Raw genomic sequence first — 14,324 nt, forward strand, 5'->3', positions numbered from 1 at the left:
ATTTTAAAGAATCTACCTCCAGCCTCATTTAGTTGTACATTTTTGTGCATGTTAGCACTGCTGCCTGATACTGCAGCCAGATTTCTTTTTTTCCTGTATGTGAGCCATGGTTTTCCCTCAAGGGAAACCAGAAGGTACAAAAAGTGTTGGATTACATTCTGCGGCGAGACTGATTCCTGTGTGAAGGTAAGGTTAGGGTGGAGAGCAGAGAGATGAGCCCCGGGGACAGTGGCGAAGCTGAGCGATTAACACATGACCGTTGTTGCTCATCTCTTAATCATCACTGAAATGTAATCTCTGGCCTCGAGACAGACTCTTATAATAATGTTGAATCATTATCTATGGAAATTAAGGATATATAAAAAGGTGCTGTACTTACCAGCAGTAGTGTTAATTTCAATAAAAGTAGTTAATTACACATCCTGACTCCTCTAGTGATGCCTTGGAGCTCTAAGTGACCTATGAACCTAGGCCGCGGTGATCAGCCAATCCTTTTCATCCTGTAGGTGTCGGCAGACTCGAGCTCCTCCATGAACTCTAGTACGCCGCTGGTACGCATCACAACGCGGCGGAGCTCGGCCCAAGATGAGCCGATCCCCGAGTACGACCTTCCCGAGGATCCACGGTGGGAGTTTTCTCGCGACAGGTGAGAGCTGTCAGTTCTTCATGGTCAATTTCTGCCTTGTCCTGTGACGTTGACCATCTTTTCCTGCTGGGTATTGCCTGCTCACCATCGTAATGTCCTCATAACATAATTTATTTAGCATCAAAAATGTTTGAAACTTCATGGCAGATTTTTAGTTGTTTTGATTTGTATGTGAAAAAAGATTTAGCGACTCTGCTTTCAGTGACTCATGCCGATGTTTTGCATTGAAAATAGTAATTATGACCAATAATTGCAAGTTTTATCATTTTACAAAATGCTAAATACACAATTATGTAAATCTGATTCAGCTACTGCAGAAAACATATAACAGCTGAAAATGCAGATTTGCAATCCAATTCCACTTTCATCAGAAAGAGGTGTTCATAATAATGCAAGCAGGATCCAGAGCCTGCATACTGTACCTGTTTTAACGGTATGCACGACTGCTTCCAGCACTACACCCTCAGACCTCGTCCTCAACCCCAGTACAGCTCTGTTTGGCTAACGGGATGCATTTCAGTAGCCGATAGCACGAGCATCCCAACTCAAAGAGCATCACTGTGATTGTATCTGAGCTGCTAAATGATCAGATAACTACTGTTGCAGGTGGAGAGTGCCGGCAATAATGACTAACTGGTGAATAATGGCTGCGGTGGCTGAGATAAACGCTTCTGATTCATCTGTTGGTGCTGTAGTAAAATGACCTGAAGTTGGCACCGTGCCTCATCACTACAACTGCTGCTACGTCACACTCACACACACACACACACACACACACACACACACACACACACACACGCACGCACGCATGCGCGCTTCTGTTAGTAAGGAGTGAAGCTGTGCTAATTAGTGGTTCGCGCTCGCAGCTTTCATCTGCGTGTTTGAGCTAGGAGTGTTTGCTCGGTTTCACACCAGAGGAATTAGCACAGCTGAGGTTTCGGTTAGTCACAGTTCCAGCGGCCAGTGATAAGCTTTAGGGTGGATTTAATAGGACAGAAAAGGTTAGAGTATTTTAATACCCACTCGAGGCCTCAAGTTTTGAAATAAAAGGGAAAATCCCAAACCGTAAACATGATGGCCTGTGTTCTGTTAAAATGGCTGTAAAAAAAGAGCTCCATCATACATTTTACCATCACTCATCAGTGAGAAAACACATCTGATGTAATGCTAGACTCTCTGTGTGCCTGCTGAATGGCACTGTGATGAAAAGTTTTGATTTTAATTGATGAACTAACCAAAGGGGATGTTTAGTCTGGGCTGAATAAATCTCTATATGCCTCTCTGTTTGGATCTTTATTCCCCGCCTGTCATCCCAGCGCCTGAGGGATCATGTCGGGATTGCAGAACGCAGAGGAATGCTAACGTTTGCGGTTTGTGTGGAGGAAAAACAACATCGATTATGTGTGGCTGGACGGACAGAATGGTTACCATTGAGCGTGGCGAGTGTGTGTGCGTGGACAGATAGGGGATTGTGTTCCTTGGGCAGGGCGCCGGCCTCAGGGCCTCGGGGCCTCGGGGCCTCGGCTTTGCTTTGTGCAGTGAGGGTTTATATAGCCAGGACACTAGGCATCAGGGGGTGGGGCCAACACCTGTCAATCAAATGAAAAAGCACCGGGCTACAATCCTAGTTCAGGGGTAAGGTGGGCACTGCAGCCCTGATCAAGAGCTGTGAAAGAACATGTGTGAGGAAAACGTCTTCACTATATCAATCAGTGTAAAAGAGTTTGAACATAACGTTTAACAGCAGCTATCGTGACATGGCTTACAATAAAATCATACTTAAATTTCCATCTGGTATTGCATTCAGGCAGAAATCTATCTGTCACAGGCTAATGTGTCAGAGCTAAGGTAAGCCCCGGTGTAATGACTTGTAAAGAGTGTATACTGGAACATGCCAAGACAGGGTAAACAGTTTAGAAATGAGTGCTTCTCCCCAGCTTTATCAGGTGATTATCGTTGCCATGTCTGCTTTCCACCTACTGCCCTGGCACAGGCTGCAGTCACCGCGCCAATAAAGCACTCACACAGACACAATCTCATTGAAACAGAGAGAGGGATCTAGTAAAAAAAAAAAAAGAAGAAAGATAGCGTGAGGTTGAGAAACTGGCTCGGAGCCTGGTTTCATTAACTCTGTCTCTCACATTCGATCTAACCTGTATATTTCTATGCAGGCGGTGAGACGATGCAGCAGTCAGATCAGTTTTAGTCTGTGTTTCAGCAACTAATCGACTTTCTGTCTGTTTTTCTTGTTTCCCCTTTGTGCTGGCTGCAGGTTGACCCTGGGCAAACCCCTCGGTGAGGGCTGCTTTGGCCAAGTTGTAATGGCAGAGGCCCTGGGCATTGATAAGGACAAACCTAAGGAGGCTGTAACGGTTGCAGTCAAGATGCTGAAAGGTAAGTGAGTCTCCTGCTGCTGCTCAATCACAGCGATGTTGTATTGTCAGGCGTGTGACTTCGACCGCTGGGATGAGATGCACACTACTTCATTGTGTCTTTTTGTGCGAGCTGAGAACATTTCATCGGTGATTTATGCTCCAGTGAGGGTTCAGCGAAGGTATAAGGTGGAACCTGGGGCTGTCGTTATTATTTGTTATTGGTGGTTGCTGAGTGACGGCCAGAGGGAGGCAGGTTGGGTAGGTAAGGGTTAGGGGCGGTCACATACCTGACCCCAGAGCAGCAGCTGGCTGGAGCTCAGTCAGCACCCATACAAAGAGGCAAGTCACACTAGCAGCACTGCTGTGATTAATGAAAGCAAGTGGGGGGGGGGGGGGGGGGGGGGTTCTGGGTTGCCGGGGGTTCGGTTAGATCAGGTACAGCAGCAGGGTATTGGACCTACCTTGACAATGGGAATCTGCTCTTTAGAATGACTCCAGATACGGTAATGGTGCAGAGGAATGCAGGCAATGCCAATCGGACTATCTGGATACCTCAGCTGGCTCAATCAGCTCCATGACAAAAGGAGCCTGTGCGGCAGATAATGAATCCAGATCGAGCATCTTTAATTCCTTCTCCTCCCTCTCCCTGGCACTGAAAGGATGCCTCTGTAGTCTGTTTAAGGAGCTTCGCTCGCTGCTGTAACTTTAGCCCACATTGTCTGTCAGCCGCACTTAATCAGAAGCACCTACAAAACAAGGTGTTGTCTGACAGAGCAAGCCCTCAGTCCTGAGTCCAAGGGTTAAAAGGAAGACAGGACTGGGGTGTGTTTGTTTTGCTAACCTTTTCCCAACAACCTTCAATGTAACTTCTTCTGTTGTTAGATGATGCCACTGAGAAAGACCTGTCTGACCTGGTGTCAGAGATGGAAATGATGAAGATGATTGGCAAACATAAGAACATCATTAACCTTTTGGGGGCCTGCACACAAGACGGTGAGTTGGAAGCGACATCATAAGATCCCACTTTTAGAAGGAAAACCAGCAATACACACACACAAGATTGTATCATTTGTAGGTTTAGTATTTCATGTCGTGTGGTGCTTTTAAGACGCTCTAGAGCAGGGGTCTCCAACCAGTAGATCGCAGATCTCTAAGGAAAAAAGGTTGGAGACTCCTGCTGTAGAGGCAGCTTGATTTGCCCTGTTAAGTTTCTGTATACTGCTGTACTAATGGTGGCTGCATTGTTCAACAATTTCATAAAATATGTCATCAGGCCACACTAGACAGCCAGTAGAAGACATGTTCTGCCTTTTGGGAGCCATTTGTACATCTCAGAATAGTTTTAACTTAAATTTGACAAGAGTCGGTTGTTCTTAGAAAGTCTTATTTTTCCTTTTTCAGGAAGATTAATGAAACTATGATTGATTGAAAAATAAAAATAAATAACATGCACTCTACCTGTAATTATAGATAGATAGATAGATAGATAGATAGACAGACAGACAGACAGACAGACAGACAGACAGACAGACAGACAGATAGATAGATAGATAGATACTATATTAATCCCTTAGAGGGACATTTTTACGTTACAGCAGCATACACAGGGCAAAGCAATACAAATGACAATAAAAAATAGAGGTCGTAAAAATGCCTGTTTTCACACTGACGCACACCTGTTGTTCAAAGGAAAACCTTTATGTATCAGTTCAAGCACTAATTCGGCTCTCGTCTCTTGTGCAGGCCCCCTCTATGTGATAGTAGAGTACGCCTCCAAAGGCAACCTTCGGGAGTACCTCCGAGCCCGCAGGCCACCCGGCATGGAGTACTCCTACGATATCGCCCGCGTTTCAGACGAACAGCTCACTTTCAAAGACCTGGTCTCCTGCACCTACCAGGTGGCACGGGGCATGGAGTACCTCGCATCACAGAAGGTAAGAAGAGGACACACGCATACACATTTTGCATACACATTTTGCCGTTCTCCCATCAACCTCCCACCTGCTGGCTGCCCAGACAGACCTCTGTGCCAACACACGGAGGATCCGATGAACTGTATCCAGGAAGGTTTTACACAGGAAGCTTGTTTGTGCGTCACTGTGGGAATATTGTCTCCTAAAAAAACACAACTCTGACCCCCCGCCCAATCCCCGCATTGTCTCTCATTCCATGACAAAAGCCCCTCTGTGTGGAGGAATTGTGAAAACTTCACAATGGGGGTACAGCCATGTTGGCCAAACGCAGCCCTCACGCTCCCTCTCACTGTTGGAATGTGACAGAGCACACTGTCTCACAAGCACACACGCTGCAGTGCGTACGCACGCACAGGCTCGCACATGCGCGCTGATGCACAGACATGACTCCCACCATATATGTGGCAAAAATATGTGAGGAATCTTTACTTATCCAGGCATGTTGGTGTTTGTGTAGTCAATGTAGTGTCATGTTATTCAGTCGAGCGCTGCCTTCTGCACTGGAGATTTCTGGATGATTACATGCACCACAAACATTTTAACACCCGTCCAAATTAAGTAGACACCTGCTTCAGAGTTCATTTATTTATGGAGTGAGTGAACTTGTCTTATTTTTCTCTTACCCTTTACTCTTTTCCACTCTGTGACCTCCCACTTTTTTCTCCTTCCCCTTCATTTCTCACTCTCTCCATCCTAGTGTATACACCGAGACCTGGCAGCCAGGAACGTCCTGGTCACAGAGAGCAACGTTATGAAGATCGCCGACTTCGGGCTGGCCAGGGACGTCCACAACATCGACTACTATAAAAAGACGACTAATGTAAGTTCTCGACCTGCTCGCCTCACGATCAGGGATGTGTGCTTTTAGGGAGTGGAATATTTTCACGAGTTTTTCAGTGTGAGATTAGCCCACCTTTCCCTCTGCTCTTCTCTAATTCCCTCATCTTTCTGCTTCACTCTGCTCCTCTGCTGGTGTCTTGGCAGAAGCAGCAGGTTCCCAGGCAGCCTGTGAATGTAGTTCTTCTGGAGACTCTGCCTTGTTTACCCCTCAGCCTCTTGTCCTTTTTGGTTTCATCGACACTTATACAATTAGCCCAAAAAGAGAGGCGGAGTGTGGGGAGGGAGGGGGGGGGCGAGAGAGAGAGAGAGAGAGAGAGAGAGAGAGAGAGAGAGAGAGAGAGAGAGAGAGAGAGAGAGAGATGGGGGGGCGGGGGGGGCTTAAACATAATTGACATCTCCATGGTGGGCCAGTGGTGTCTCTCTTTCCCACCGCGGAGCAGCATTGCTCCGCACATCCTCATTTAATATGCATGATTGCCTTTTCATCACATGCACAATCATGCTGAGAACTAGCTGACAAAAAAAACAATAACAACAATATTAGACGATGATTAGTACAATGACAGCAGCGACTATGATGATGACTTATATTAAACCAATGTAGACAGAGCTATCGTTGTTGTGTTTCTTTTTTTTACTTGATCGGAATGGAACCATTTACAGCAGCTGTTTTTATTGTTAAATAATCATAAGTCTTTATGTAATAAAAACATTTTTTTCAAGTATTACGATGGTTTTGTGTCATGCATTTAACTTGTTGCTCTTTTGTATTTACAGCAGCCGAAACATTTGTTGTTACTTATTTACTTTGCTTATTGACCACTCTATTTACTAATTCACTGTTTGATGAGATTATTTTTGCCATTAGGCTACCTCACAAGGTCGCCTTGTCAGCTCTGCTTAGCTTCCCGGCCAGTGTTTAGCGATACATAGAGATAAACTCTCCTTTATCTGTAACCCTGTTTATCAGCTCTATTGCTTTGACAATGTAAATGTTCCTCTGGGAAATCCTCCTCCCAGACAGTCACTTCTCCAGCGTCTTATTCCCCAGACTACTTTCATGTATCGGCATCTTTCCAGGGGCAATGAGATCTCCCAAATTTTAAACATGCTGATGAAGCCAGAAATGAACGAGCTCAGGGGTTGCTTTATGAGTGGGTTTTATTTGACCTCTCATCTTTTGTGTGTGCGTGCGTGTCTTCAGGGTCGTCTCCCGGTAAAATGGATGGCTCCAGAGGCCCTCTTTGACCGGGTCTACACACACCAGAGTGATGTGTAAGTATTTAACAACGTGTGTCTGTGTCCCGCAACAAAATAACACAACATCCATTCACACACATCAGAGATACAAATTCTCTTGAAGTCAAACACACAATCACTGCTGTTTCCCGCAGTTCACATTCAAAGGGCTGTTTTTCAGGAGGAGCAGGAGGTGGGTGGGTGAGGTTTTTTTCTTTTTGGTGCGGTGTTGGTGAGTGTTAGGTGGGGGATGACTGGCTGTTGGGGGGGCCAATGCTGGCCGGTCTGTGGCAAAAGTGAGGATTTCACGCTAGACTTGGGGCCAATGCCGTGTTACTAATCTGACCGGCTTCAAAGGGCCTAGAAGGAGCCCGGAGCCCACCAGCACCTCCCTGCCCCCCTTTCGATTCACCCCCTCGTTCCTCTGGCTCTGGCTCGGAAGTCTCCCCCTCCTTTTTTCGGGCCTCCACACACTCGTCTGAATGGCAACAGTCCTGCAGGCCCCTCCACCAGGGCCGGCCTCATCCTCCACCACTCCTGCCATCCCCTCTGCGCTCTCCTCTCCTCGTCCAGTAGCACTTTGAACATGTGGCTCATTGTTTTGGAGCAGGTCCATGATCAAAATAAGCACACCCCTCCCGCCCTCACCCCACCGCTCTTATTTTCATTCATCTGGTATGTGAATTGCTGACCCGTCGCTGTCTCTGTCTCTCTTTTTAAGATCAAGAGTACTCATTCTAAAAACAGAACAAAGGCAGAGCGTCCCTCTCTTTTTGGTGTTTGAGTCTTATGCGTTCTGACAGCGTTTTGAAGTTTCTGCTCCAGACACTAGCGGCATAAAGTGTATGTGGCAATTAGATAAATGCCTTGCATGCTGACCCTTGGGAAAGGAGGTTTCGTGTATGTTTTTTTTTTTTTTTTTTTTTTACTCATACACCAGTAGCACACTAAATATAGCACTCATCCAGTTAAGCACTTGGATGGAGAACTTCTCTTCTGTCCATGTCTCTGTGTGCATAAATAATATGTATACGTACACATGATGCCCTTCATGTTCCAAAGCGCAGCTCCGATCAATAACCTGGGGGAGTACAGGGAGGGTGCATGCATGAAGTGCCCGCTGTAATCCTCTCTATCAGCTCTGCTAATTACAATTCATCACTCACGGTTAGTAATTGGTTTTTTCGCATAGCGTATGGAGGAAGAGAGGTGGAGGGTGTAGCAGGGCTTACTCTCAAACATCCCCAGTAGAACGGGCACAGATCCATACATGACATCAGATTAAATGAATACATGAATTCCAATGAAACTCGCCCACTGCTGTTTTGACAAATGGGCCCGGGGGGCTCAGCTCTGGGTGGTGTACAGTTGGTAAGAGGAAAGAGTTGTAGCTCAGTCTCGGAGACAGAACCGTGGCCAGGACTCGGGCTCGAGCTCTCATGCTAATCTTTGAATCTTTGTATTGTAATCTTGTATTTATTGACTGGTTTTCTGACATTTATATTCATGTTGCTTTCAGTCAATCGTCATAAGATTCAGCAACAGAAAACGTACCACATGACTGCACGAGATATGAATGTAGCGAGATACAAATGACTCCAGGATCTTGTTCATCTACAGTCATTTACTGATTGGTTGCTTTGCTTAAGTATAGTAGCTGTATCTAGTTGGCTGGAGTCCATGAGTACTCTTTTGTTTGGCGGAGCATAAGGTCAGTTAAAGTGACCCTCATGCCTGGTTGGTTTGCGTGTTTATTTGGTAAGTCACGGCTGGTTGCAGGTGGACACGAACCTGCGCAGCCCGACGTGTTGACAGGCGCTGAGAGATGGTTACAAAGTGACACAGAAAGGAGAGATGAGTGTGTCAACAAGTGCCGAGATACAACGCAGCGATAGAGGGGAGAACAAACCTGGCTGGCTGGTTGTGTAAACAGATGGAAGAAGTGATAAAAGCCCAACCTGCCTGTCGTCCCACACTCGCCTCGTCAGGCCACTCATATGGCCTGTGGCTGCCTGAGAGTGTACACACATATTGTGTTATTAAATGTGTCTGCATGTTATAATGCAGCCTTTGTATGTACATGAATTAACCATGCCGTCACTACGGGAATGATTCATTTGAGACACTTGTTAATATAAACATGCAGTGTGACAGCGATGGAATCAGCAGCATGGAATCAGATATTTGACAAGCGGAGGCCGTGATGAGGAAGTAGTTAATGATTAATAGTCACTGGCCGTCTCTAGACTTCTCCCCTTTTGTGTGCTGTAGGTGGTCCCGTGTTTGTTTTGGTGTGGTGTGACCAAACAATTGCCAGCCTGTGTGACCGGCCAGCCCGGCACAAAAGCCATCATTGAGATCAGGGCCAAAGTAGCACTGGCAGTGGGTTCGCACCACAAGTCACTGGATGGCAGAAAGAGGGCATTGACACCACCGCTGTCACACTGTGGTAATTTTTTTTCTAACCCGCAGCCAAGTGACTCAATGTAAATGATCTGTAGAGTGAAGGAAAGTCACACTTATCGGGCCTCATGTAGGCTGGGAGTTCCTGAACACTATTTACAGATAAATCCTGCTGTTTGCCTTTATTATTAATACTTATGTCTGTTTTTGTCTCACCAGCTGGTCATTTGGGGTGCTGATGTGGGAAATCTTCACCCTTGGGGGCTCACCCTACCCTGGCATTCCTGTTGAAGAGCTCTTCAAGTTGCTCAAAGAGGGCCATCGCATGGACAAGCCCGGCAACTGCACCAACGAGCTGTACGTTTTTGCATCTTTCTCCACCGAGCTGCCACCCAAACACACATTAGCTCGTCCAGCGAGGCTCGACGCCAGCCCAGTCTCCATCAGATCCATGACTCCAAGTGCTCAGAGTCCACTCTGTTGGGCCTCTGCACAGCTGTGACTGTCTGCTATCAGTGTCATCATTCACAATACGACCTCTGCAGACAGAGGACAATAGCGCTGCTCTGCCACAATGAGGAAGACGTAGAGGCAGACAAAGAGGCAGTGCATGACACACACATTACAGTATTAAAAATAGCACCAAGAGGCATGTTTTTGATCAGCAGCAAGGCCATCAAAATGCAGGAAAATGAGACGGTGTCAGAGAACCCCTGCTTTTTTTGTATTTATTCTTTTGATATGGAAATCAATACGGAAGTCCAGAGGCAAAAATCTCTCAGCTTGCAAACTTGAAGACAAGGTAGATGAGGAGTGACATGGCACGGGTTTGGACAGATGCCCCTAAATTATTCCGTTCGCCCCCCCCTTCATCCACTCGTTTACTTTGAGTATACTGATTGTAAATTTCTCTCTCTCAGGTACATGATGATGAAAGACTGCTGGCATGCCATCTCATCCCAGAGACCCACCTTCAAGCAGCTAGTAGAGGATCTGGATCGTATCCTCACCCTGAACACCAACGAGGTGAGGGTCATTCTTAACACAAACTCTCATTCCTTGATTGAGGGTGGTCAGATTGATGCTTCACAAACCCTCCAGCATCTCATAACACAATGATATGATACATACATGTTTCTAAATCCAGCTGCTAAAAGCTTTTGGAGAATTAACAACCACGTTCCTGACTCAATGCCTAAATGGTGACCAAGAAAAAAAAAAAGATGGCTGGATGATTCGATCCAGGCCCAGCGTAGCCGCTACGGCCCAAGTTGCCCAATCATCACATCCATGGCTCACTCGCTATTATGGCCCACGTTTTTTTCCATTCCCCTTTCTGTCTTGTACGATATCCGTGTGCCGGCCTGAAAAGAGGCCATCAATGGAAAGCTGTCAAGGCTCGTCTGCTCTGGAGCTGGAACTTCATAAATTTATGCCAAAAAAAAAAGCCCAACTTTGAGTTTGAACTTTTGAAATGTAATAAAGCGCCTTGTTTCTTTCTTTCTTGCATTTTTCTGCCCCTCCTTTTCCCTCTACCCCAAACCGCTGGCAGATGTGTAGATCTTAAGTAATACGAGCCTTTTCGTGTTGAACTGGGAAAATGGAAGCCAGTGCTCATTTTCTACAAAACCCCAAGAACTCTTCCTTCTCACAACTAGTCTTAATAACAGCCATGAAAGACAAGAAGAAGGAGGGGGAAAAAAAGGGGGACATGAAAAGAGCAAAACAACACTGGACTGAGTCAAAAATTAATAACAGGATTTCTTGAGGTTTTCATCTTCATTTTTTGGGGGAAGGTCAGCTGTGTTCTGCCAGCTTCTTTATTTATTTCTTCTTCTTCTTAGTGTTTATGTGAGGAGTTTTGTGTCAGATACGAGATATTTAGACTGAACTGAGACTGATGTGGTAAGATGCTGTGAAGGCCAGCGTGCCACATCTCTGCCACAGTTCTCTTCTATCCTATTTTCCCAAACCATCCTATAGTGGACCAAAACCACAACCAGGTCAACTCTGCTGTCCTTGAGCTCTGCTGGATCAGACAGCAGTCCAACATTCAATTTATTACCTGTTATTACTCCAAATATTTTCATACAGTATCCAGTTAAAGATGATTTTTTTTCTGTTCCATTTCTTAAATCCTCTCAGGGTGATTTGGTTCAGATGAATATCATAATAAAGGTGATACTCTTCTCTGGAAAGTCCCCTGTTCTTGTTGACTGGGTTTCAGCACTAAATTTATGTTCTTCTGTTTGTTCTTGGTCTTTTTTCTTTCTTCAATATGTCCTTCTCTTTTGTCTGAGTGTAAATGATCTCACCCAAGCTTCTCTCTTCCTCCGTCTGGGTCTGCAGGAGTATCTGGACCTGTGCGCACCAGCAGAGCAGTATTCCCCCAGCTTCCCCGACACTCGCAGCTCCTGCTCCTCCGGCGACGACTCCGTGTTTTCCCATGACCCCTTACCGGACGAGCCCTGCCTCCCCAAGTACCAGCACATCAATGGAAATGTCAAAACATGAGCCCTTGACGTCGCCCTCTCTGCACCCTGATTGACGATCTTACCCCTTCAACGTCCCCAAAACACTCGTGGCGCGGACGCCTTCTCTGAAATCCTCCCTCCCCTCCCCCCCATCACCCTCTGGGGCTCCCGGTGGACTAATGGACCCAGGCGGGACTGGGCTGGTGGCGGCGCTGCTGTCACACACTGCCATGCACTCACACCTACATACATGCTCACATGAGGTCTTAAAGGAAAGGACCCTACAGAAGCTATTTTATACTGACTGAATGAATTGACGTTCCCGGGGGACCCTCTTTATCCTCCTCCTCCTCCTCCTCCTTCTCTTCCTCTCTCATATAAACACAGATTTTTCCTTTTGGTTCTCATGTTTGTACCCAGACGTTTTGTTTTTTTCCAACGACGTTACTTGTTTAGCGATCCAAATTCCAGCGGCTGGCATTCAAAGACTGTTCTTTGCTCCTGGAGGAATGTATGGACTGACGTGAACTTCACAAACAAGGGACAAGGAGACGAGGACAAATAGGAGACGGATTGAGAGACAGAGCTTCAACTAACAACACAGAGGAACAGGAGGAGAGCAAATATATATATATATCTATATAGATAGATATCTAAATCTATATAGATATACTATCTATATAGATATAGATATAGATATAGATATAGATATAGATATCTATCTATATAGATATATATAAATAAAAACTCTTCTCCTGTTTATTTTGTAATATTGATGCATTTCTTTTTTTTTAGCTCTCTTGATAAACCTTCCCAATTATTCTGGAGAAACATACACAGTATAATGTATAGTGCTGGGTATATTTGTAAATATATTCAAATATGTATAAAAATATATTATATATTTACAATGAATTATTTTTTGTATGGACTCAGAAATAACCCCAACCCCCCCACACCCTACTTTGAGTTTGAGGCAGGTACGCTAACAGGTTATGTGTCCTATATTTCTCCTCACACACACACTCACACATACAGAAATGGATACACACTTTTAATCCACACAACCACCTGTCTTACTCTAACTCAGTAACACAGTTGGGTATTGGCTTTCAGGGACTGAGGTAGCATGTTAATTTATTGACTTACTTTTTTTTTTTTTTTTTTTTTTTTTTTTTTTTTTTTTAATGAATCAAAAAAGTATAAAAACAATATGGCAGAAATGACATTAATGATGCTGATAATACATAAATAATCCATTAAATGTATGGTAATTTAAAATGATCTTTCAGCATTAACAGAAAAGAACTATTTTTAGTGGGTTTGAAAGATCCAGGTTTTGTAAGTTTTATATATGAATGTGAATATTAAGTTAAATTTTAAAAAGTGTACATTTTATAGTCAGCTAATCCTTTCTTATGTAGATGTTGATGCCATTCCTATTCAGTCTTTCTTATCTTTGCTTTAGGAAATGAGATTTCTGGATATTTATATATGATTGAAAGAAATAAGAATTTGGAAACACCTACTAGCAATCCGCACCCTCATTTCGACGAAATATAGACTCCAAATTTACTTGACAGAATTGAAAGCTGAAAAACAAAGTATTAAATCATTCAAGTGTTTTTTTTTTTTCTTTGTTTTTTGTTTTTTTCTACTGGACCAATTTTAAGATGTTGTTTTGCAAATGCTCATGTCACATTTGCAAAATAAATGATGGAAAAATATATTCCTGTCCGGATCTTTGGCTTTGTTGGATGTTTGAGTTGCACTCTATGGGAAGTTGGTGCATTTTTGCAGTGCAGTGGCAGAGATAACTGGCTGAGTTTGTTTTACTTTTCCAAGATAGAAGAATGTGTTATCATTAAACTGCACATTCCTCTGAGCTACATTTCTTGTGCTTTGTATCTGATATGGGCGGAGATGATTCAGCTGCCATTACTGGTGGGCTTTGATTCTTTCCTTACAATGCAACAGGAGGGATTTTCCACCGTAGCTGCAGTTCATTCAGAGAGACAAATCTGTTGGGGCTCGACAAGCAGGCGGATGATCGTTTGTGACAGAAGTGGTGTAATTTTATATACAATCTTACCATCAGCTGTCCAGATACAAAACTGCTCAGCTCAGGACAAACCCAGAGTAAACTTGATCAGATTAGATACTTACTTCATGCCAGCGGTCCAAGCAATTTGGTTAATGAACAGGGAGCTCGTCATTGTCATGATAGTACGTCTCGATCAGTCTGACTGTGATCAGCCAAACAGTCTTTGCTAGCCTCCTAATAGGGGCTCTGATCATCTGATTGATTTCCCTTTTTTCTCTTATCAGAACAGATTTAATTCAACAGAGTGAGTCGTTGATTCTCCTGATTTGA

General features: G+C 44.6%; 1 protein-coding gene across 2 annotated transcripts in view; it reads left to right on the top strand.

Annotated features, from left to right (window-relative positions):
- The window catches only part of fgfr2 (fibroblast growth factor receptor 2), a 39,347-nt gene extending 25,670 nt beyond the window's left edge, over positions 1 to 13,677 (top strand). For both annotated transcript variants that reach the window (XM_069145105.1, XM_069145104.1), the window contains exons 10-18: positions 507 to 646; positions 2,919 to 3,040; positions 3,904 to 4,014; positions 4,765 to 4,955; positions 5,692 to 5,814; positions 7,039 to 7,109; positions 9,696 to 9,833; positions 10,397 to 10,502; positions 11,826 to 13,677. In XM_069145105.1, coding sequence (XP_069001206.1) covers positions 507 to 646; positions 2,919 to 3,040; positions 3,904 to 4,014; positions 4,765 to 4,955; positions 5,692 to 5,814; positions 7,039 to 7,109; positions 9,696 to 9,833; positions 10,397 to 10,502; positions 11,826 to 11,990 — 1,167 coding nt within the window. In that variant the 3' untranslated portion in view covers positions 11,991 to 13,677. The remainder of the gene's footprint in view (positions 1 to 506; positions 647 to 2,918; positions 3,041 to 3,903; positions 4,015 to 4,764; positions 4,956 to 5,691; positions 5,815 to 7,038; positions 7,110 to 9,695; positions 9,834 to 10,396; positions 10,503 to 11,825) is intronic.
- The last annotated feature ends 647 nt before the right edge of the window (positions 13,678 to 14,324 follow it).

Source organism: Embiotoca jacksoni, unplaced genomic scaffold, assembly GCF_022577435.1.
Source record: "Embiotoca jacksoni isolate LCO1_2020_lvr unplaced genomic scaffold, fEmbJac1.0.p SCAF_12, whole genome shotgun sequence".
NCBI classification, from domain to species: domain Eukaryota; kingdom Metazoa; phylum Chordata; class Actinopteri; family Embiotocidae; genus Embiotoca; species Embiotoca jacksoni.